Source organism: Antedon mediterranea, chromosome 1 (genome assembly GCF_964355755.1).
Source record: "Antedon mediterranea chromosome 1, ecAntMedi1.1, whole genome shotgun sequence".
Classification (NCBI taxonomy): Eukaryota; Metazoa; Echinodermata; class Crinoidea; order Comatulida; family Antedonidae; genus Antedon; species Antedon mediterranea.
The window spans coordinates 18,306,162-18,330,976 of record NC_092670.1 but is presented as its reverse complement, the minus strand read 5'-3'; the positions used below and the strand labels follow the sequence as shown (position 1 = coordinate 18,330,976).

General features: G+C 34.0%; 2 protein-coding genes across 3 annotated transcripts; one reads left to right on the top strand and one right to left on the bottom strand.

Moving 5' to 3' along the window:
• Positions 1-7,396: 7,396 nt before the first annotated feature.
• Positions 7,397-14,673, bottom strand: LOC140060100 (uncharacterized). Of its 2 annotated transcripts, none has more exons than XM_072106180.1 (13): positions 14,584-14,673; positions 13,647-13,799; positions 13,048-13,328; positions 12,660-12,729; positions 12,495-12,542; positions 11,997-12,146; positions 11,426-11,703; positions 11,243-11,312; positions 10,805-10,876; positions 10,542-10,598; positions 10,365-10,421; positions 9,939-10,079; positions 7,397-9,639 (listed from the first exon to the last, which is right to left on the bottom strand). In XM_072106180.1, the coding sequence occupies exons 1-13, from the start codon at positions 14,597-14,599 to the stop codon at positions 9,074-9,076; spliced, it is 1,959 nt and encodes a 652-aa protein (XP_071962281.1). In that variant the 5' UTR covers positions 14,600-14,673; the 3' UTR covers positions 7,397-9,073. The 2 variants fall into 2 exon arrangements, with proteins under 2 accessions (XP_071962281.1, XP_071962274.1); XM_072106173.1 differs by lacking the exon at positions 14,584-14,673 and adding an exon at positions 14,067-14,166.
• On the top strand, positions 14,599-24,599 carry LOC140060129 (D-3-phosphoglycerate dehydrogenase-like). The gene is made up of 11 exons (XM_072106210.1): positions 14,599-14,840; positions 15,610-15,761; positions 18,149-18,214; positions 18,691-18,844; positions 19,167-19,299; positions 19,611-19,759; positions 20,296-20,448; positions 21,011-21,149; positions 21,496-21,623; positions 22,326-22,554; positions 23,226-24,599. The coding sequence occupies exons 1-11, from the start codon at positions 14,700-14,702 to the stop codon at positions 23,369-23,371; spliced, it is 1,590 nt and encodes a 529-aa protein (XP_071962311.1). The 5' UTR covers positions 14,599-14,699; the 3' UTR covers positions 23,372-24,599.
• The last annotated feature ends 216 nt before the right edge of the window (positions 24,600-24,815 follow it).

The window sequence follows — 24,815 nt, the reverse complement described above, 5'->3', positions numbered from 1 at the left end:
AACTAATCGCGAACGTATTCTCTTTTCTCTATTCGCTTTTTCCTCCAATTTTTGTGTTCTTTTTGATTAATGGTTGAATGTAAATGATCACGTTTTGGTGTTGTTATTTCCGACGATGAAGGCAAGTGAACGATAGGATTTAGCGAGCACAGCTGTGGTAGTAGTAGCTGAAACTACTTTATGATCGTAATTGTATAAATCAACAATACAGCGTGGAATCAACTTCCCGTCTAGTAATCACAGGGTCACGTGAGAGTAGGCGGATCGTCTGCGCACGCAATGATAATTTTCGTGGATTTTAAAAACATTAGCATACATATTTAATACATATTAAAATTTGATTAGCTTTTATCTACTAATGCATAATTAAAACACAGGCCTACGATATGATATAAAATTATATTCTTTTTTATTTTTCAATTTCAACATTATTCTACCGCGGTAACTGCAGTAACTACATTTTTTACTGAACGTATGATTTTAGTGTAGTTTTAATTTAACAAGTTTGCTAAATAATTGTATAAACAATGTTATAGAGGAAACAAAAACAATATTAATAATTTATTACTGCAGTAGAATATTTTGATGGTTTCTAAGAAATACTAAATTAATGTTTAGACCTACCTACATAATATATACATCGTATATATATATAGCTATAAGCTTTATCTGATATTAAAGACGAAATGGGCTCCGCTTTCGGGTTTTTGGTAAGACATTTGCTCTTTTTAGAATATTCGTTGTTAAAATAGAAAAAAAAATTTTGAGTCTAAAACAAGCTCTTTTTAAAAAAAAATTATTTCATTATGGTATAACAATAGAGAATGCTAAAACGAGTAGATTGAATAATTAAAATTCAACTGTAAACATTACAACCGGCTCAGCTACAGTAATTAGTATACTTAGGTTGACGCTGGTCTCCCCAATTTCAGTTTTTGTTTGTTATGTATAGGCCTATTGGAATAGACCGAATAAATAATGAAATGAACCATAAGAGAACATTAATTGATACATTTATACAATAAATACAATTTCTGAGGATTTTTAGAAGAAAAACTTTCCCACCATCAACCTTCTCAATTCACCTGCTGCAGATATAGGCCTACATAGACAATTTGTAATTACTGTCAAAATGACTTTTCTTAATTGACCTGTAAATCAATCTCATGGCTATGGCGCGCCAAACTGTCATTTATTCGCAAATAACCATATTTTTACAACAAAGACATCTAAAGATTAGTTTATTAATAAAGAGATATCTCATATTCAAAGGATATATCTCTTCAGTAATTTTCTTTTAGATTTCTATTTTAAAGAAGATATCTTTATTTTCTGCTGAATGTATAAACATCGGAATTTAAATATTATTTTAAAACTAAGATATCTATATTAACCAACTCTATTTAAAACTGTATATAGTAAGCCTATCTATTTGTTAAAACAAAATTAAGATACCTCCGTTTTTTCGGAATAAAATGCCAGATTAGCGTGCCATATACAATATCTTCATCTGGATCCGATAGAAAGATTTTGATAAGAATTAATGGCTAAGTACTTCCTAAAGATAATAGGATTAATTAACACCAAGTATCTGTTGACATGTTCCTCTGGCAAAATGCAAGAGCCGTTGCATCATAGGAAATATTCTTCATGGTTACATCATGGATGCATTAATGGTCTAGACTCGAAACCAAAAGTATCTGATCATTAATGTTCTTTTTTTTTCTTCGCTTAGAAAGTTTTATTAACAATTTTAAAGTTACTATACAATCGACAGCGGGTACAAATGTAATTGTAATTCAGTATAACCGAGAAATATAGTATAATAATATATATTAACAATACCTAGTTTCTTTTTCGTTGAAAAATAATGTGCATTGATTTGGGGTGGGGGAGGGGTGGAGGTTGTGTGTGTTTGTTTTGTTTTTTGTTTTTTTGTAAATCAGATTTACCTAAATAGCCATGTTCTGCTGCTATAAACAACAACACGAGGCTGGATTCTCTTTACGAGATCACAAACTACCACAATAAACTGAGAAATATTTAGTTTCTATCCCTTGAGACATATTGAGTTATGAGCACTCTGATATTCTGTCTGGGGCAATTATGACCTTGGGGTCACATAGGTAATAACTGTCACAGTTCGTACGTCATAGTTCTATACTTTACTTTTCATAGGAGTTTTGGATGCTAAAATTATGGATTTAAAAAAATATTTGCTTGTGAATTTGTTGAATTCCTACTCGCAACCATGAAAGTAGATCAATCACAACTCAGGTAATTTATTAATTAACAAAATATGTAAAAGTTACCGCAGTTACTGGAGTAAATAAATGCGGGATTTTCACTATAATAGATGTTATAAATGAATTCAAGAAGTATTTATCTTAATATCATTCATTCAGGTATGTAGCAAGGCTAATCCATAATTATTTTTTGGAAATAATGTATACACATATGAATATGGATGAACGTGCTGATAGGGTTATCCGTGAGTATCTGCTTCAGACCACCATACAAGTGGATTAACTTGATTTTAACCCATTCATCCGCGGCCGTGCACAGGAAACGATCAAGAATCTGAACAAAAAAAAAAATAAGTATTCTAAATATAAGTAACGGTATCCTGTTGTCTAGTGGCAATTTTTCGGTTAAATTGGCTCGAAAATAAAGAAACGTACATTTGGAATAAAGTTTGTAGTGCATGAATAATTTTATGGAAATTCCCGTCTGGTAATATTGTTCTTATTATACGCGATCACTCTGCTCTTCCCTGCATAAATAATTATAAGTATAAAGGAATTCATCCCAAGCTACAGATTGTATGGAACGCTGTTTTGATCGACACCCACATAAAATACATCATATAGATATTATAGTCAACATAATATCTCTATAATTGCCACCCCATAAACTTCATGCATAACAAGGAAAACAGATAGAAAACAAAGGTAAATCGAAACATTCTTAAAACTTAAATTGGAATTGACTGGTCCCTTTAGGGAGGAACAGGGCATACCTCCCTGGCTGGCAATGGTGGTGAGTGTGATCTCATGAAAAGAAAAAGATTGAGACTGGAGTATGAGGAGGATGTGACGTCATGTATCGTTCATCTAAATGGAATAGATTATACGCCATCCGACTCTACCCCTGTATGTAATTATTGTATACTGAAAGGAATGATACACGGCACATGTGTGTCACATGTTACCAAGTATACAGAAGAGGAATCAAACATTCAGTCCAAACTCATTGTTCCAGTCCAATTGTTATTTTCTGTATGTTTGTTTCATTTGTCTAATTGTACTGTATTTGATTCCATGAGATTCCCTTGGTTCTAGTATTTCCCTAGCCGCGGTTAGTTCTTTGAAAGAAAAATCATACGATCTATAAACAGTTCAAAACAACAGCAATGTCAATGTCAAAGAGACAGATAACTTCCTAATGTTTCTTTATATAGTCTTTTGTTTTTAGCTTTTAAGATAATAGTTCCGCGTGATGATGACACCATAAGAATTTAACTGTTTCACGGAACAAGTATTTATAATTATATAATATGTAGAAGTTTTAACACTTGGGGGGAAATGGAGATATGTGCGCGCGTACACTTGTAGATGGAAACCATCCTGTTTGCCTTCCTTTCGAGACTAAACGTCTCCAAAAAGACTAAAGACAAGGACAAAAGAACTTTAAATATCATTGGACGAAACGGGTCTCTAAACTTCGTTTTTAAATATAAATGTATTTTTAGAATGCTATAACGTCATAGGCCTGAACAGGGCCTAAGTTTCTGCTCAAGAACCATCTTTTTGTTTAGTTGCCTCCTTTTTCCTATCTTTTCTTTTGAGATGGCCAATTTAATTAAATAAATTTAATTGTTGACTCTAAATTGTATTTGTTTATTTTTAATATCTTTATAAATTATTATATTTTATTTAAATTTGTATTGTTATATGTTTATGTCTCGTCATGATGTATTTTTGTGAGGGTGCCTAATGATCAGCTTCAGCTGGATGGACCACCCTAAATTATTGTTGAAATAAAATAAAAATACTATGGATTAAAGTGATTCCCGGTTTCATTTTTATCACTGTGTATTTCGATGATCATATTTTCTATATACACACGCTACCTTTTGTATACGAACATATTAGGCTAGGCCGTATTTACATTAAACATTATGCTTGCACGGATTTCTATTGTTTTTTTACCGTTTATGTAGCGGCACGCTTTATCTTATTTTTCCCATTATTAATAGCTTTCATGAAAATTTATGATCTTCGTGCTTGGCAGGAAACTGTAACAAAGACTTGGCGTCTTTTTATGGTGATTTTTGTTTTGTTCACCCCGACACAAATTAAATATTAGAGATGATATTATTGAATTCTATGAACCGGAAAATTAAAAGCTTCCTAATCGTAGGAGGCCTAAATGCGGGGAGCCGGACACGCCGACAATACCGTTTCTGTCCGGGCGTATCCCCCTCGTAGGAGGTATAGGCCTAATTGCGGGAAGTCGGACACGCCAACTATCATCGTCTATGTCCGGGCGTATCCCCTGCAGTGTGCCGCTATTTTAACCTCGCTTTAGCAGGTGATTTGATTTTACGGCTATTAACTTCATCAACTGTTGCCTTCCTTGCTAATAAAACGCCTTTTCACACATTAGGCTGCGTTTATCTCTTTATCACATCGTCATAAGTGAGAACAATTTCTTTTGTTTCAACAATAGGATAATGAGTGCAATCAGTAATAATACCAAATAAGTTGAAAACCTATTTTCCATGAAAAGAAATAAGAAGAGACAAATAAACCATATTAAATTTTAAATGAAAACAATACTATACTAATAATATTTAAATTGATACAATAAGCTATTCTAATTATGTAATATATTGTTTGAAGGTTTGAGTGCAATCAGTATTGTTTGAAATTATGTAATAGGCATATATTTTTTTAATGGATGTATTACTAATAGACTGAAAGTGTATTCAATGTTTGACCAATTCTCCAATCTCACCATTTCCCCCTCGGTGGGAAAAGTAAACAAATGTACTGCTAACTCATCAAATTATTATTCTAGATTCGACGCCATTTTATATTTGTAAAAGAGAAACACTGTGGCACACATGACGTGTCATACGATACGTATACTTTTTACACACATAATAATACACTGCATACACCCAGGTCTTCGTTATCGTCGTTGTACCGCGCTTGAACTATCGATTGACAATATTAATGAATCAAATCACAGCAACCTGTTTATCAATTAGTTTTTTCCGGCAAGTTTTTAACTAACAATTAGAGTTAGATGGTTTAAGTTCGTGAAAGGGCAAGCAACACATTCCGGAAGCTCCGATATAACATCACCTGTCCTCACCTGTTGTAATTGGTATGTAAACGGTTCTTGTTCTTTTTGGACACAAACAGATGCAATCAACGATAAGAATAAGAATTTCCTTTTGGTGTAGGTTTTATTTCCTAAGATCAATCCCGAGTCAAAAAGATAAAAGATTCCTAACAAGGGTGTTTATATATTAATATATACTTATGTATTAGACCTCGTAAACCGGTTGAATTTTTCCACCAGTGTTTAGACCAAGGAGTTTATACAGTAGGCCTATATGTAATGTAGCTCCTTGCCTAGGCTGTTATTTAGTTTCCAGCAAAACTAGTTAAGAAGGTAACGGTCTGCCAACTAGTTTCTACATTTTTCTTGCCAAACTAAGCCCGGTTTAGCTTAAGTTAGCAAACTAAAAGATTGCTATTGTATACTTAGCTGCGGAAAATGGGATATAATCAATGAGAAAATCGACAAGCCTGGGATCGAATTGGTATAGGCCTCTTATTTGACCTACATGACACCGTGCTATCACTGTAAGGACATCGAACTAGATTCAACCATAAATGTTATAATATTCCACCCTTAATTTTACGTATAAAATACCCGGTAGCAGACCTACCTACCTTAGTATTACCTTTTTGATCACTTCCGTTTGCCTTATTTTGATATCACACAATAAATTTTAAATAATAAACATCTGGTAAATACGATCAAACCTCTATCTCCTTAAAAACACCTTTTACTGAACTTTAAACTTTACATCAACCTTAATTAATATAGGCCATGCAACCCCACACCAGAATGAAGGGCGAACGTTTTCCCTTGTTGGAACCATAGGTCAGGTCTCGAATAAATATCGACCCTAAAATGAGATGAAAATAAAATCGTACACTTCCCCAAAGCTCTGTCTACACTATCAAACAAGTTTTAAAAAAGTGTGATGTGCCCAATTATGGTAGTGACATGACGTCATCATTTCCATATATGGGCATACCAAAATTTGTGTCACATAAAGTTTAGACAGAGCTTTATTCTGTACATCAGATATATATATATGAATTTGACACCAACGCGTATACAATGCGTAGAAGGTGGAAGAGAGGGTTAGGGTAAATTCGGAGGCCACCATTTCAAAGTACACTAACTACGCGAAACAAAACCTGGGGGGAAATATTCGTTTTAAGTCGGAATCGAGTTATCCAATCCACGAAGGAGATAATTCAGCTTAGTCAGCTCCCCTCTTTGGACTTAACATTAATAATGGTACAGTTAATGACTGCATTAAACTTGACAAATAATGATTTTTAAATAATACTTCTTATAAGCCTGTTTATTAATATTTATTGATATCCAGGGTTAACATTCTTTCTGTATTATTTTATTATTAGTACCGTATGCGCAGAAGGGTAATTTGCGTTTTCAATGAGTACACATTGCTTAATAATGAGCGTCCCATAGCCATAAATCAAATTTTGATACATTATTTGCTATTTAAATGCAAATTCCTTTTGACCACATCAATGTTGCCGATTAAGTCACCCATTCTGCATGTACAGTAGTTTACCTTTTTCGTCTAACGTATTTTAATACTGTAAGTATAGGCTTCCTCATTCTCCTTCCCGACACCATTCAACGCACAGACCTTCTAAATATATACAAGTTCACACTAGAACTGTAGGCCTAGTCGAAATAAAACAACAAATAGATTTCGTCCGAAGACGTGGACCTATACGGGCGTTCACACTTCCACCTCAATTTATTTTCGTGTGATGCTCGACAAAATGAAAGAACACATATTTCAAACCACCTACGTCGCGCTTACGTCATTGCGTTGCGTCTCTAGTGGACCAAGCGATCTGGTCGTGTGAATGCAAGTTATAATCAGTTGTAGTGCTAAAAAATTGCTTGCTATACGAAAGATCCGACCCGTCTAATGCATCCACTAGGCCTACTTCGGAAGCAGCTTGCAATAGACCCTCTCCACAACCATAAAACTTAAAAGGATACAGTTTTATAATACAACAGGCCGTAGCTTTATCATTTGTTCACGTGATCATAAAGGATCAACCGAAAACGCGAAGTATCAATTTATAATCTTACGGAAATTATCGCTAGCAATTTCCAGGGTATCCGGCCGCTACTCTAGGGAAATATCCTTGGAAAAATCAAAATATCAGCTGTCATCAAGCACGTGCAGTTAATCCCGGTGACCCCTATGGTCGGCTGGGAATCGCCGTACCGCCGGCTAGCAGTACCTGCTAGAGGAGAGGAGCACTAGTTTTCTACACAGAAGTAAGATTAATTTAATACTTCTGTAACATATTTGAGTCTTCACACAATAAACACAAATTAGTGAAATAATTATGATGCTAATTCTAAGTGATTTCTTTATATTTTTTATGTGAAACAATAAACGAATAAACAAAAGTCTTACAACAAAATTTAAAAAATGTGCCTGTATCTTAAAAGTTTCGTTCCCACTAGGATGCAGCGCAACGTAAGACATTTGACCAATCACACGCGATGGACTATATCCAAACTATCGCTTGCCATTGGTCCACCCGCCTGTGATTTCCCTTACGTTCTTGCGTTACATCCTAGTGGAACCAAAGGCTGTATATAATACCGAATTGTCCCTATGATACACTGGGCAAAATAATGTAGTATGTGGCGATATAGGATAACAGGAGGACCATATAAACAGGTGCTACTTCTAATATTTTCTCCTGATAAGGTTTTAAATAAATAGATACAGCACTGAACTGAGAAATCGGTTACCGTATACCTCTTGTCTTGGCATACACAAAAAGTACCACGATTCTGTACACAACAGACTTTTCGATGTCACGTGTTTGCACTTTTAGACAGTTCAATCTTGAGCAAAGATACTAATACGATTCTAATTAAGTTTTCATCACGACTTCAGACATCGGATGGTTTTGATTAATTTACTACAATTTTTAGAAAAGGGTAGTTTGGTGGTTAATAATAAAATGTTCCCAAACCAAGGTCATTTCCGACGCATACGAGAATAAAATGGTACTAGCGCTGCATTCCATCACGGTTTCAGTGCGCACGCGGCGTGCAGCACTTGCAACGCCGAGAACAAAGCGTTTAAGCCCATCCACATATTGTTGCAAAGTTTTCCAACTAGAAGGATGCAGCGCGAGGACGACGTACACGCATCATAATAATTTGACCAATCACATTAAACCGAAATATCAATTGCGTCATTGCGTTCGTTCTAGTGGGAAGGAACCAAGCATGAACATAGAATAGAATCATAACCAAAATTATACACTCATCATAACTTAAAAACGTGGATTATACACTCTATACAAACACTTTGAAAAAAGACTGACGTGACTTTAGTAAAAGATAACTCAGTTTTTACGAAATATCTTCATATCATAGTGTTATAAGAATTTGTAATAACTGTAATGGAATGTAGTAAAATGCACCGTGATAATTTGTTAAAACATAAAAGGTTGGTTTTTAATCAAATTTCAATTATTCTAATTTATTAAAAAACTATTGCCATTTTGTAGGCCTAAATGAAAATTACGGTTCATTAAAAACAAATTTAGGCCTATATACATTACCTATACCATGACAGACATTTAATAATACTCTAATATTTTAATTTACACACTATATCTAGACTATAGTATTATACACTATAAATTCTTTAAAATAATCTCTCTACCAGGACCTACATTGTACATCTTTACACGAAATTCTGATTGTTGGGAAGTTTTGGTAATCGTCTTCCGCTCGACTGTTGTTTTCGTAATGGAGGACGCACTCTCGTGGGATCATCTTCCTCAATACTGTCTGTTGATATCTGATTTTTAATTGTATAAAGCTCCGGATCTTCGTCTTCTTCTTTTTCTAGCTGCTCTTGCAACTGACGTTCACGTTCTAAATGTAGCTCTCTAAGCCGCTCCCTTCTTAACCGCTCTGCTTCTTCATGTCTCTGCTGCTCTTCTCGTTGCCGCCTTTTTTCCTCCTCTAACAGTTGCTGTTTCTGTTGGTACGTCTGTTTTGTCTTCGGTAAATGCATCTGCCTTCCTTGTAACTGTTCTTGTAGCTGCCTTGCGCGTTCGTAAGACGGTTGTGATTGTAGTTTTCGCTGTTTTGTATCCTGTGTGTTGTTTCGTCCTCTGTACCCGAAAATAAGGAAACATCCTAGAAGGACAATTACCGTGATGCAGGCGATGACAATGGCAACAATGTTAATAGCCGTCAGGCCAGAACTGTCTTCTTCAGTAGTAGCAGAAAGGCCAGTTTGCGCTGAAAAAACAATTATACATTTTATTTTAAAAATGTGTGAAGTGAATATGATTCATAGAATGACGTAATACATGATATAAATACGAAGCAAACTACAGTTATAGGTATCCATTGTTTATTAGTGGTGTACTGGTGAATCAGTATATGTACTTGTTAGCAGGTCATCGTTGTTAGGATTGAATTATAAATAAGTTTTTTGAAGAAAGTGAGTACGACTAACCATGCTCTTAGCAAATGAACAAACTTTGCTTTGACAGTACATTATTTAGGAAAATGAGATTTATTAAAATCTTACGTACCTTCAGACTCACAATTGTCCCCAGTCCACTGTGTCATGCATACGCATGCGTAAGAATTTGAACTGTCGACTGAACATTCACCCCCATTCTGACACGGATTGGGATCACATGGGTCTACTTGGGCTTCCGTCGTCGTAACTTCTAAAGAGTAACAAAAATAAATTCGATAAAACTTATCTTCCTTTGTTCTCTACGTACAGCTTGATTCCCACTTGGACACAAGTTCCTCTATCCAACGCAAGTTAGTTGATCAATCAGAAACGACAGTTCGGTGATCCATCGCGTCGTGATTGGTCGAATAACTTGCGTTGCGCTTACTTCTTGCATTGCGTCAAGGAATTTTTGTAAAATATATGCCATTTTAAAGTTTTCCCAATATTATTTTGCTAAAGTATTAAATATTCACGTGACAAACATTTAATTTACCTTCGGTTGCCTCAATGACCTCTGATGTCGTGACCTTTTGCTGTGTTGTTGGTTCCACTGAAAAATTTACCATATTATATAAAAACACAAACTGCAAATATTTAACTCTATGGCTTTATTTATTTATGATGCTACAATAAATATTAAAGAAAAGGAAAGATATAGTGAGTTGCTTACCCATAGTGGTTTCTACTTCCGGTACTTCTGGAATAGTTTGAGTCGGTTCAAGAGGAGCTGTAAATAAAAAAAAGTATTAATAAACACGAAATGCTCTCATTTATACAAAGTAATATAAATAAAGCTCTGTCTTTTTTACAAAAAAAAGTGTGATGTGCCTAATATGGTAGTGATATGACGTCATCGTATCCATATATGGGCACAACACATTTGTTTTGTCACAGTTTGATAGTGTAGACAGAGCTCAAGTAATGTGTATCTACCTTCATCTGTTGTCACTATTCTTATTGTAGTCACTTTTTCTGTGGTGGTGGTTATATCTTCTTCGTTGAGAGCTAAATGCAAGAAAACATTAATTATTAAAAAATTATTTAAATGTTTGTTTAATGGATTTTATTTGGTCCATGGAAATACTAGATAAAGACTTTTAGTGGGTTACTGAACTATATTTTATTTTATTTTAGAGTAGTAGATGTGTACACTCAGGGCAATCTAACAGGATGCTGAGCTCTGAAGATCAAAGGGTTTTTCTGTGGCTGCGACACGATCAAACCCGTAACTGACACCGCGCAAGAATAAAATAGTACTGTACTGTTGGTATTTGTCGCGACCAGACGTGAGATCAAAAGCAAGGCGAGCTCAGTGTCCTGTTAGATTGCCTTGTGGCACACTTAACTAAAAAAAGTTCGTGTTTAACCTACCGTAGAGGGCGATGTCATCTATTGCAATATCGCTGGTATAATCTGATCCACGTACAGCTTCAAATGTGAACTAAAACAATTAAAGATTTTTAAAAAACTGTTAAGCAGAGGGTTATAAGGTCCGGCTGTTCTCTTTTATGCTTCTGAAACTTTATTATGTGATAAAAGTGATCTTATTTTTACCTGAACTCCACCTTCCGCATGTGCGGTTCTACTACCTTCTCTCCATTCATCGCCTTGATTACCAGATATACTGATTAAAATTCTTTTCTCCGAAAATTGCTCACAATTTGACGAATACACATTTAACGTCCCCATTCCCACTCCGTACATGTGGTAGAAAAATTGAATTCGCACCCATGACGAAATTGTGTAACACGGTGATATAAGACGAGCTTTGTCCTCAGGCTGTAAGTCTATCAGGCCGGGAACATTCATTAAGATCATATAGAAGTTTGTTTCTGGAAATGAAAGATGAAAATATTAAAACTGTTGGGCTATGGCACGCTAATGACGTTAAAACGTTGCTCGATTAACGTATGTGCCGCGCGCACCGCGTTTTGCATTTAAAAAAGACCAACGCCCTTCATTTCTAAAGCTTCGTTTCCACCTTTGGACGAGCGCAATGTCGTAGGCGCAACGCATGCGTTATGATGGGTCAAAATATCCGATGTGGTCTAAGCAGAAACAAAGCTTAATAATTCGATCCGATTTTTTCGAACATTTCTACCTTCCGATGCCACGCTCTTCTTACCTATCCCATTGGTGTGGTCACTTGTGGGACCAGTTGACCCGTCCACTTGCCGAAGCCATGATGTCCCGTGGTTGTATATCATATCAGTGTCGTCTGTTTTGTCTTGTACGTACCCACATGGATCTATTTCAAACGTGCATACTACAGAAGCTACAAACAAGTAAAAATGGCCAAACACGATTGTTAACAATTTAGTTTAATAAAATAGTATTTACTCAAGACAAAAACCTATTTTAAAACTTTGGTTGCGCATTTTTTCTCATCGCAAAAAAGAGATTGAAATAAAAGATTCGCATGCTGACGTTTCAATTCACGTAATATAGGCCTACATTCACCTTGTAACAGGCTTAATTGGGAATTAAACTGTTTTTTCGACGTAATTCGTTTTTATTTCATAGTAAATCAACATTTAAGATTATTTATGGACACAAAATGGATACAAATTTAACATAGCGTTAGGTGGCGACAACAATTATTTTAATAGGCCTACATACTTACCTTCATCTAAATAATCCTGTGGGTTTGTGACTGCATTTGTCTCTGTTCCTGGTTTAAAAGAAAAGAAATAATTGCAGGTTCTACATCTTTATAACAAAGCTTTTAATTACCGTACTTTATATTAAAATCTTGTACTACTCAAAGCGAAAATCAATTCCAACTCACTTTCTACAGTTATGTCATCAATGGCAATATCGCTGTTGTTAGTTGGCCCACGAACTGCCTCAAACAAAACCTTTAAAAAATAAATAATATCGGGCTATTTATATAGGCTTAACATATTGGGGGAGGGGGTTAACCATTGACCGTGCCCCTCCTGTTTCACAGCTAAAATGACGTCACTTTTTAATATCTATTTTTGACAGACTATTTGATAGTACGCTTTCGGCGCTTCCCCGTTAAAAAAATCTCGAATCATACAGATGATCTATATTATTACCAGGGAAGCCCTGCTATTTTTGATTACAATTATAAGCTGATGTTACATGATCAACAAGGAGAATACAATGATAGAAATCTTTCGTGTAGGCCTAAAAGCTTTATAATTATTTACCCTGAATTCTCCTACATTAGCCTGTGAGAATCCAGCCAACTTCCATTCGTCACCTTGATCACCAGATAGACTAATTACCGATAGTCCGAGAGACGATGCAAGGCTGCAGTCAACAAGGAAGACGTTCAGTTGTCCGATACCGTCCCCGTACATGTGGTAGTAAAATGAGACGTCAACTGTGCGACTTCCTGGGTAGCATTGTGACACAATACGTGCTTTGTCCCCCGGGTCGTATACATAAAGGTTGGGGATGTTCAACATCACCATATAAAAACCGGTTTCTGTAAAAATAAATGTGATTTGGTCAAAGTGTTTCTTTAAATTAATATTCAGTAAATAATGAAAAATGAATATGCGTTATTGTATAAAAATCCGCTAAAACCATGTTGGTAATCCATAAAAAATCGAAATAAATTATAAGTGTATCATTGTTTCTGACAATTTTAGTTTCGATAATCATTTCGAGGAAACAAAACAAAAGATTAAAGGGAAAACAATTTATAGTTTTGTTTTTTTCGAGTGTCCATATTACGGACTTTCATTCTACCACCACTCCTCTTCATTCAAAAAATGATAGTGTGGGCTCTATACAAACTTACCAGCCCCTTCAGTGTGGTCAGTTGCGGGTCCAGTCGTCCCCATTGTACTCCTCAACCAGGACGGACCATAATTCCTGAACCACTTGGCGAAGCCGGTGTCGTCTCGAGTGTACCCACACTGATTTGTCTCAAAATCACAAACGTCTGTGTCACCTAATTACGTAAAAAAATTGATAAAATGAAACACGAAATTGACGCGCGCGTACGTATAAATTATCAACATTTGAACGCGCGCGTACGTACAAATTATCAACATTTGAACGCGCGCGTAAATCATTGTTTCTCTATCTAGGTACCCTGGCCGTTCACTAACGAAACGTACTACTTGGACTTAAAAACTATATAACAAATGCTTAATACTAATGTTTCTGTAGTTTAATTAACTTGAATATTGAATAAAGTAATAAGTAATCCACATACCTGAAATACATTGTAACCAGAAAATACAACAAACATAAATAACTAGATGTTTTCGTGAATAAATTTGTTGGACACTTTCAATCATTTTTTTATATGAACTACTAACTACAATGTATGAGTGTTTAGATAAATCCTAGTACACCTAATCCTAGAGCGATTGATTTTGACAAGTTCTAAAAAGGGCGAACAAAACAATAATTGGCGAAATAATAGATTGAATATTGATTAATATTATGAGCATAAATTTAGGAATTAACTAAAACAACTATTGGTATTAGTCATAATGAAAATACATAGTATCAATGAAATAAAATAAATGTATTTTTTAGATTTTTGAAGTTGAACAACTACTTTTAAATAAACTTAGTTCTTAATACAGTTATCATTCGGTTATATTAATAAAATAATAATTTGTACATGACTTTTAATGTTTATTTTATGTATGTCCCCCTCTATAGTTTTTAAAGTATTGGAGGATCATTCAAGCGTAAAGTAATTGTTTGACCTTTAAACTTACCACACGTGTCACGCATGATAACAACAACTTGGAGGATTCCGCCGTTGTTTTGTCTTCATCGGCTGTTCGACTTGAGGAGGCAGACAGTGTTCTATCCAAGAAAACGGTTACCATCAATGAAAATGGCTTTATCTTTGAAAAAAGTGCTCATTAGTGATGCAATGTCGCCACTTTGTGCTGAAGTCTTACAAGCAAATGGTATTGTCGTTGAAACAAAAACTAAGCTGACGAAAGAAGAGTTAATCGGTCAGATACCGGTGAGTTTTTTTTTAAAGTGACAAGCTGTCTGAGCATGATGACACTTCCTCTGACAAGTGTCTAGCAGGGAAACATGCTCTGTGTTCTGCCCGGGGTTCATTAATATTATTAAGGCATAGGGCCTAGATCTTGACCCAAAAGGCCTCTAAAACTAAGTCAGATATATAGTTATTTGAAAATATGAAATATTAAAAGTATAATAAACCTTGTATACAACTATAAGTTAGCCTAGGCCTAGTCCTAAAAGTAAATTATTATTTTGTAAGTATTCTTTAGAATACTATTACTAGCCTAATTTATAATGCTATAGTATAACCCTATTTTTAGCATATTAATTATTCTGTTGGTCAGGGATGGTTGAATATGACATACTTACTCCCTCTGACTGGAGTGAAACTTAAAAGTAGTAGCCCATGAATGTATTCATAGTTTTGCCAATTTTTAATTAATGTTGACATGTTAGAGTTTAAATTTCTGTCAATAAGTTATTATTAAGCTATTCACTACGTACAGTGGCAATATTTCTCCAGGGGGTAACTTGAAACAGCCATAACTGGCCAATCAGATATCAGAACGTCATTCTATGACAAGACACCAACCAACAGAGTACATTGATTATTATTATTCACTCCCCAACACACTTTTTAAATCATAAAATGTTATTTTTATACTGAAAATAAATTGTATGAGAATTGAGATATAATAAAACTAGTAGTAGACTTCGAAAAAAAGGAATGATATAAAATAAAAAGAAATATTGTTTTAAAGAACTATGATGGGCTTGTTGTGCGGTCAGCTACAAAGGTTACAGCAGACGTTATTAATGCTGCTACTAACTTGAAGATAATAGGACGAGCTGGAACGGGTGTCGACAACATTGATATTCCTGCTGCCTCGAGAAAGGGAGTCATTGTTATGAAGTAAGTCTAGCCGTATGCCATCGATTGATATAGTTTTGTTTATTTTTTTTACTAGCATAATAATAATACATACAACACATCTTACAGTATAGCTTATTACCTATTAATAAATAATATAAAATTAAAATAAATTATTCAAAAAGTAAAATTTCCATCAGTTAGTACAATAGTCTACAGAAAAAAAAAGTTATAAAAGCAAACAAAATAGTAGAATCATGAAGTACTAACGCAAAAAAAAAGAATAATATATTTAAATAATATTAATCAAAAACTGTATTTATATGACTGTAATAATACTTTTTTACAATTTAACCCCAAACATTTATTCAAATTTAACCTCAAACATTTATTACAATTTAACCTCAAACATTTATTACAATTTAACCTCAAACATTTATTACAATTTAACCTCAAACATTTATTACAATTTAACCTCAAACATTTATTACAATTTAACCCACAAATTTTAAAATTTCATGTAAATCATACTAAGTTACCAAATTGTTGTAGCATATATTTATTTTTAATTGTATAAATATTTTCAGATTCTTAAATATTTAGTAACTAGTAAGTTCTTTAACACATATATATGCTCTGTTAATTTCTTTTTTTTCAAAGATCATTCAGGATAAAAATGTAACCTGTCACCACATGACACTGCTCTGATCATAACTATTGTAACACTCTTTGTCAGTAGTATAAAATGTCATATTAATGCATTCATAATACCATTCATTGTCTCTCAGGGACTAGATAAATAATTATAAAATATTTCAGCGTTAATATTTATCAATTGGTTGTTGTGTATGTTCTTAAACACATAGTATACTCTATCCTCTGTTAATTTCATTTTCAGAATAAACAATTATGATGAAAATGGGACCTGTCACCATATGCTTTATGACGCTAGATCATAAATATTTGTTTATTTAACACTCTTAGTGTATAAAAAGTTATGAATGCAATTGTACTTTAATACATAATACCATTCATACAGGCAGTCTCTCAGTTCAGGGGACTAAATAAATAATAGGGAGGTTTCGCAACCTTACGAATACGATAACGAAAACGGATACGTCACACATTTGTGAAACTGTTGAGCTGATCCCCATTTCATATTCGTAAAGCGTATTCGTGTTGACGAATATCACCAGTCATATTCGTAACTACAAAACGAGTATAGTTTTTGATCTATTTTGCACATTTTGCATTTGAATCAGGAATGATTCATGACTATAATATAATTATACCTTTATTGAAAGTAATTTACTAAAATGCCAGGTCAATTTTGATAAATAGCAGTTTTTAAAGTCTTCACTCGCTTTGATGTTACGCTAGGCCTAGGCAGCCAAGCACCAAGCAACACGTACCTGCGCTTCGCTCAAATTTACCGCAGTCATATTTTGGATGGCGCCCTCAATATTTCGTTGCCATGCGAAACAGATTTTTACTGGCTTACGAAAAACAAATACGTGTGCGTGACGTATCCGTTGTCGTTATCGTATTCGTAAGGTTGCGAAACCTCCCTATTAATAGAATATTTCAGCAAATGTGGGGAAAAAATATATGTCTTTTTGACCTTTAATCCATTCTACAAAATGTTTGCCAGCTCAGCTCCTTGTTGTTATTGCATCATCCATATGTCCCTAATACTTTGATCCTACGAGTACTTACTACTACTATGTACTGTATTTACATTGTTAAAAACTCTTATCATATTTAAACATATTTCTTACATAAGTTTAATTACCCTATCAAATAAAACAAATTTTACTGATTAATTTATGAGATTTTAAATAATTTGTTGAATAATGTTTTTATAGCTTCTTAGAATTTCTTGTTGTTAAAATGGTACAGTGTACTTACCAATATGCCTTGGAAAAAATGTCAATCAATCAGATAAAGATGTAGCCTTAATCAAGACAAGGTTACCTAACTGAATCTGGTAAAATAATTGTGAACATTGTTAGACACTTAAAGATTTATTGTCCCCCTAAAATTTTTTTTTTTTTCACATTTTTTTTAAATATGCCGTTATTCACTTTGACCAAAAACTGGATCGAAAAAAAACTTATTTAGCTGAAAAATTAAAGCAAAAAAAACTTAAATTGTCTGTCAGACAATGGTTTTTGGTTAAAATAAACATGTCTTTTTGTAAGTGAAATTATTTTTTTTTTTTAAGTGAAAAATGCCATATTTAAATTCTTATTTTACCTACTTACAGTATACAGATTCTGCTGCAGAGAGAGCTAAATGCAAGACCTGCCTTTTTACATTAGTATAATATTAATTCTATCAACATTAATACATTTTAGAGTTTAAAACCTCTAAAAAGTAGCAATCCGTCTGTATTTGTATAACTATTTACTATTGTTGTTTATTTTTAGTACACCTGGTGGCAACACGATCAGTGCGGTGGAACACACCTGTGCATTAATATGCGCACTTGCCAGGTGAGTTGGGTTTTTATCAAATTTCATACACATTCAACAAGCAATCGCCATTTACAGGAAACTATATCGTCATTCGCCCATGCAAACCTTCAAACAATATAAAACTAAAGACTCATTTTGAAGGCTTAGGGAACGGAGTAGAAAGAGTACAACCCTAGCACTAGGACATGATTGGACCCTAGACCTTGGGATTGGAAGGCAAGCAAGCTACAGCTCGTCTAATGTGCCATAAATTCTACTTTTTACAAATCTTACTGTTTATTTCAATGTTTGCTAAACCATGGAAATAGTTTACAATATTATGCAAATTAATGGATTAACCAAAAATATTCTTAAATAAATTAAAGGTAAACATTTGAGCCACAGCCACTTTTTGTCCACATCAAATCAGTGTAAACAATGTGGAATTAAGTCAGACCCTGGAGTGTCTGTTATTGTTGGAGTCTTTAAAATAAAATTTGAATTTATAAATCTAGACATATACCACAAGCCCACATGTCGATGAGAGAAGGGAGATGGGACCGTAAGGAGTACATGGGAACAGAGTTGTACGGGAAAACTTTGGCTATCATCGGTCTTGGAAGGATAGGTCGCGAGGTCGCAGCACGTATGCAGTCTTTTGGCATGAAGGTATTTCATTTAATATTTTGTAATTTATTAATGTGTGCATACTTTGCATTATAATTTTTGATAATTCTCTTTAAATTATTTTGCCTCCTTTTCACATTGTATTGTATATTATACATGAGTAATGTTGAAAGTTAATTAAATAATAATCGTTCACTATAATCTATATTGCTCTCAATTGAATACATCTGTGTACCAATCAATAGTTTTCGTAACTAAAGGGGAACTCATTACTTTAAAGATGTGTTACTTGTATCATGTCAGGTTTTATGTAAAGCAATGTTTCTTAGATCCCTACTCTGTATTTCTTTCTTTTTAACTACAGACTATTGGATTTGATCCTCTGGTGTCTGCCGAGGAAGCCGCAGAGTTCAACGTCAGGTGGCTCAGTGTTGAAGACATCTGGCCTGTTGCAGATTACATAACAGTTCATGTTCCACTTATTCCTCCAACAAAAGGTACATTTTCTTTATAAATATTAAATATAAATACAAATCCTGGACCCACTAACTCTATCCACCCCCGTTCCCTTCTTCTCTATAATTGGAGTATAATTAACACGGGCAATGGGCAGTAAAAATATCAGTTAGCTCTGTCTACACTATCAAACTTTATGTGACAACAAAATGTGATGTGCCCATATATGGACATGATGTTATATCACTACCATATTTTGGCATATCACACTTTTTTGTGAAACTAGTTTGATAGTGTAAACAGAATTTTAGATCAGAAATCTTTAATAGTGAAAACATAATTTCTTGACTAGGTATGTTGAATGATGCGTCCTTGGCTAAATGTAAGAAAGGAGTTCGCGTTCTAAACGTAGCACGAGGTGGCATCTACGATGAAGATGCACTTGTACGAGCATTAGATTCTGGTCAGTGTGGGGGCGCTGCTCTTGACGTGTTTGTGGAGGTAAGTGCAAACATATATGTTTCTTTCATTAATAAAAAAAAAAAAAGTGTAACTTGTCATGGCTTATATGTGAACCCGTCTTTAGTTGAATACATAAGAAAGACTCTAGTGTGTACCAACTCCTATGGTTATATAGTATAGTACTTGCTTTGTTTATCAGCATGATAGCGGCTGCAAATTTGAAGTTATCATTCTCAATTTTTCAGTGTAAATATGTATATACTTACAGAAGATGCCTATTGGTTTTCTAGAAAATTGATATGGTCATGTCACAAAAGCATATTATATTAGAATCTGACTTAAATAGCACGCCCTCTGCATTCTGTAACATGGAACGAAATATCAAGTAGTGAGTCCTCTCTCGCCGAATATAGTTTTCCCTGACGTATTTTGCCAAGTACTTTCTTTTGTTTTTTTGATTACTATTAATTTGCCCACCTTGTGTAATATTATAGATAGATAAATAACAAAATGGAAAAACAGTCATGATTATTGGTACATGTTATCAAATTTGTTTTAATTTTTTTCATCCTCAGGAACCACCTACCAAGACCTCTCTGACCCAACATCCCAATGTGATCCTGACACCACATCTTGGTGCCAGCACCAAAGAGGCGCAGATAAGGGTCGCTGAAGAAATCGCCCAGCAGTTTGTAGATGCCTCAAATGGTAAAAGTCTATTTGGAGCTGTAAGTGAAATCATGTGCTCACATATGGTAGTGATATGACATCATCATGTCCATATATGGGCACATCACATTTTTTTGGTCACAAAGTTTGATAAGTGTAGGCAGAGATTTAGTTATAGGCCTAATCACCAGTTATCGCTTTGTTTGTTATTATTATTTATACTGGGTGACCTCTTCAGTTAACGACTGTTCTCCCAGAGGGCCCAGTTATGATCAGTGGCTGTGATGTACTAGTACACTGGGGTAACTCTCTACTCATCTGGAAAGAGGTACTAGGGGCAGGTGTGTAGGTCCAGCAAGTGCACATGAGCTAGATGTATACACTAGACCTACGGTTTATAGTCCTTATCTGGAAAGACTCTCGTTCTACCACCAGACCCATGGAGCGAGTGAGCCTCGAACCCTTGCTGATGTTAAGGGCTACGGTTCCACTGTCTTAACCGCTCTGCCACTCACTCGCTTTTATCACCCATACTGTTCTGTTTTCTAATAAATTACTCTCTTATACATTTCATTTACTTAATTTAACTGTAAATATTTCGTGTGTTCATTTTATCTACAGCTTAATGCCCAGGCTCTAAGTAATGCCTTAGAACCAGACACACGCCCTCTGGTTAACCTAGGACAAGCCCTGGGCTTATTGGCAACATCCATTGTTGGATCTGTGAAGGCAGATACGAAAGTGCAAATCATAACTTACGGTAAGCAATAGTAACTATATGCCATCAAAATATTGAATCACAATAGCTTTCCTCACTTTATCCAGAGTTTGTTTTATAGTCTCATATCAAATTAATTTCTTGACCCTGTAATGTCAAAGGTCAAATCATATTTTTAACAAGCATGTACTTTCAGGTCTTAAAATATTTGGCTCACTATTCTTAAACTCTGTCTACACCATCAAACTAGTGTGTGATGTGTCCATGATAGTCATATGCCCCAATATGGTAGTGATATGACATCATCATGTCCATATATGGGCATATCACATCAAGTGTGATAGTGTAGACAGAGCTTTACACTTGTTGACCTTTATTGCCTTGATAGGTGACAACCTGAAGGATGCTGGGAAATACTTATCAGCCGCAGTGTTATCAGGAATGGTAAAATCTAAGTCATCAAGCAAAGTTAACTTAGTTAATGCCCCTGTGCTTGCTAAAGAAATAGGCCTACAGGTTAGTAGATCTTAAACCTGGCAAGAAAGCCATTACAAATTAATACAAAAACACCAATGGGTGAAAGGAAATACTAATTAATTGGTTAATTAACATCAAAGAAGGCCTGTATAATTCGATCACTTGATCTTGAAAATGGTTCCATGATGGTTCCGAAACGTCGATCTTTTTGTTTTTTTTCATTAAATTTTATTGTAAAGTAAAGCCATTGACTAAATAAATGAGAAGGAATAACCCTGATTAATGCGTGACTATCTGTGTGGAGTTTTTGTTGTAGTTAGATAAATACCTATTTTGTTTATCTTTTCCTGGCTGCTTTTATTATATTTGTTATACAGTAAAATCTTTCATATTAAGGAGTCACTGTAATGTAAGACAAACAATGGGGAATGTCTACATACACTGGGAACACCCCTATTAAGGGAGTACTTTACGGTTCCATTACTTGTACCTGTATTGTTTGTTGGAAAGTTCAGACATAACATAATATTCTTAAGCTCTGTCAAACTTTAAGTGACAAAAAAATGTGCCCATATATGGACATGATAATGTCATATCACTACCATATTTGCATATATCGCTACCTTATTTGGGCACATCACACTTTTTTTGTCAAACTAGTTTGATAGTGTAAACAGAGCGTTACATATTATTATTTTTTTAAACACTCATTTATTTTTATATTTCAACAAATATTTATAGGCAGTTACGGAGCACATCGAGTTAGCGCCATCAAACCTGTCAAACGCTGTGTCAGTAGTCGCAACCGCAGGTGCAATCAGTTGTAAGCTGAGTGGCACTGTTATGGGAACATCACCAGTATTATGTGAGATTGATGGGTCAACATTCCAAGGCCCTGCTGTGCTTGCTGGGCATTTGTTACTGTACAAGACACAAGCAGCTCCAGCTGAGGTCCTGGCTTCTTTAGCTGGTAAGTAAACTAACTTCTAACTGAACAAATTACACCTTAAAAAAACAAACCATTTTGGTCCTCTGTTATAAGCTCACCCTCTAAACTTGACTGAAGCTGTGTCTACAATATCAAACTTTATGTGACAAAAAAATGCTATGTGCCCATATATGGACATGATGATGTCATATCACTACCATATTTTGACATATCACTACCATATTTAGGCACATCACACTTTTTTGGTCAAACTAGTTTGATAGTGTAGACAGAGCTTCAGTCTTGTATTCAATTGAAGTGAGGATATACATGAAACAATATTTAAACAACATTTTACTTGTCGAAAATAAAATGATAAAAATGTATTAATAATTAAAACAAATCTAGTGTGTTATTTACAGTTAACTTCTTGAAAAGCATGGTTTTTTTAAAAAAAGGATGAATATTAATACATAATTCTTTGTTGAAAAAGTTTACGAACAATTTCAATATTTAGAATTATAGCCTATTACTCCTGGTTATTCCAAATGGTATTAACCATTCAATTAAATAAAAATTGGTTTATTTTAATTCTGTTATTTATTTTTATACATTTAATTAATTCTGTGCTTTTTTTCTGTTGATTGTTCAGCGCTTAGAGGCGCCCTGCATATTACGCTATATAAATTGAACATTATTATTATTATTTTCAGGTGCAGGAGCCAATCAAATCCTGTCATTTACATCAACCTGTGGTAGGACTGATGGATCATGGGGTTATTTACAGCTTGTCTCGCCCTTACCAAACCCAGAGAGCCTGAATGGACAAACAACTTTTACAACACAACTCTCGCTCTAACAGTTAACATATGAAATGATGTGATGCCATCTTAAGCCTTGTCTACAGTACACTGTCAAAAAGTGTGATGTGCCCAAATATGGTAGTGTTATGCCCAAATATGGCAGTGGTATGACATCATCATGTCCATAAATGGGCACATCACATTTTGTTTTCACATAAAGATTGATTGTGTAGACAGAGTTTTAAGACCAAGTTGTAGAAATACATTGTATAGTTGCATAAAAAAATCACAGTTATTAGGACCCAAAAAAACAGGACCAATAATTATACAAACATATTTAATAAACTGACAAGATACTAATAATGTTACATATTTAACCTAGTTACATACCTAAATATGTTATGATAGATCCTTGTCATTTGATTGGATGATTGTGGGTCACATGGTATTCAATAAATACTCCATTGAACCCATGAGACATCAAGAGTGCATATCTCAGTGCAAATTTGTTCTATGCATGTTCATTCTTGTTATATTCAATTAAATGACAATGATTTACTTATACAGTATCTTATTATGATGGCAACTTATGATTTTTTAATTTGTTTTTCAAAAATTATTTTTAAAATTCAAAAATTGGACAGATAATTTTTTTATAATATATAATTATGGACAAACATAAATAACCAGCTGATCAAGAATGTGCAAAATATTTGCATAAATATGTTTAAAGAATATAATTTAAATTATAATTTCTAGCAGTCCAGTACTGTGATAATAATTTTATATTTTTTGTATTGTAATATTAATGCTTAGTATAAGCACTGAAAGGGTTAAATATACACATCAGTTTCTTACTATTTATTTTACATTTAAGTATGTTTGTTACATTTTTATGATTTTTATATTTTATTTATATTCCTCAAGAATATTTATTTTTAATTTATTACTTTGTTTTACTTGAGTTAAATATTTTATTTGGGAATTTTATTTTCTAGTCCTTCATTTACAAGCCCACATATTGAATGTAATTGAATGTACATTTTAATATGTAAATTATGCATTATGTGCGGTTGGTCGGTCGTTCGTTATAAACACTAACTTGAGCAAGCGGCTGCAGCCATCTATGTGGCCATGTTCACTCGAATACTACTTTAAACTGGGTTTATTTGTTGCATACATAACAAAGTAACTATTTCAGGTCTCAACAATATAATTATTGTCTGTTTTACAATGTATTTGATTTTGAAAAGAATATTGAAAAAAAAATTAAACTGTACATCTTTGAAACTACTACTGTTCTCAAATTTATTTTTGTGTTTGTTTTTATTATTATTAGGACACAATTTTATGGTTGTAAAGACATACTTATATTATAGGCCTACTCTTTTTTGTTTCCTTAAATTTCATATTACGAAAATTTTTTTTTTTTTCAAATTAATGAAATTAGATAAACATAAAATTGAGTCGCAAAAATATGAAGTTTTTAAAAAAACGCCA

Bases quoted from the DNA above. Each gene is read 5' to 3' on its own strand.
- LOC140060100 (XM_072106173.1), bottom strand. From the start codon at position 14,151: ATGATTGAAAGTGTCCAACAAATTTATTCACGAAAACATCTAGTTATT. The intron at 10,599-10,804 runs GTAGATACACAT...TTTTATTTACAG, and splicing joins AATAGTGACAACAGATGAAG to CTCCTCTTGAACCGACTCAA. The intron at 10,422-10,541 runs GTAAGCAACTCA...TAAATTTTTCAG, and splicing joins GGAAGTAGAAACCACTATGG to TGGAACCAACAACACAGCAA.
- LOC140060129 (XM_072106210.1), top strand. From the start codon at position 14,700: ATGAAAATGGCTTTATCTTTGAAAAAAGTGCTCATTAGTGATGCAATG. The intron at 18,845-19,166 runs GTATTTCATTTA...TTTTAACTACAG, and splicing joins TGCAGTCTTTTGGCATGAAG to ACTATTGGATTTGATCCTCT. The intron at 20,449-21,010 runs GTAAGTGAAATC...TTTTATCTACAG, and splicing joins GTAAAAGTCTATTTGGAGCT to CTTAATGCCCAGGCTCTAAG.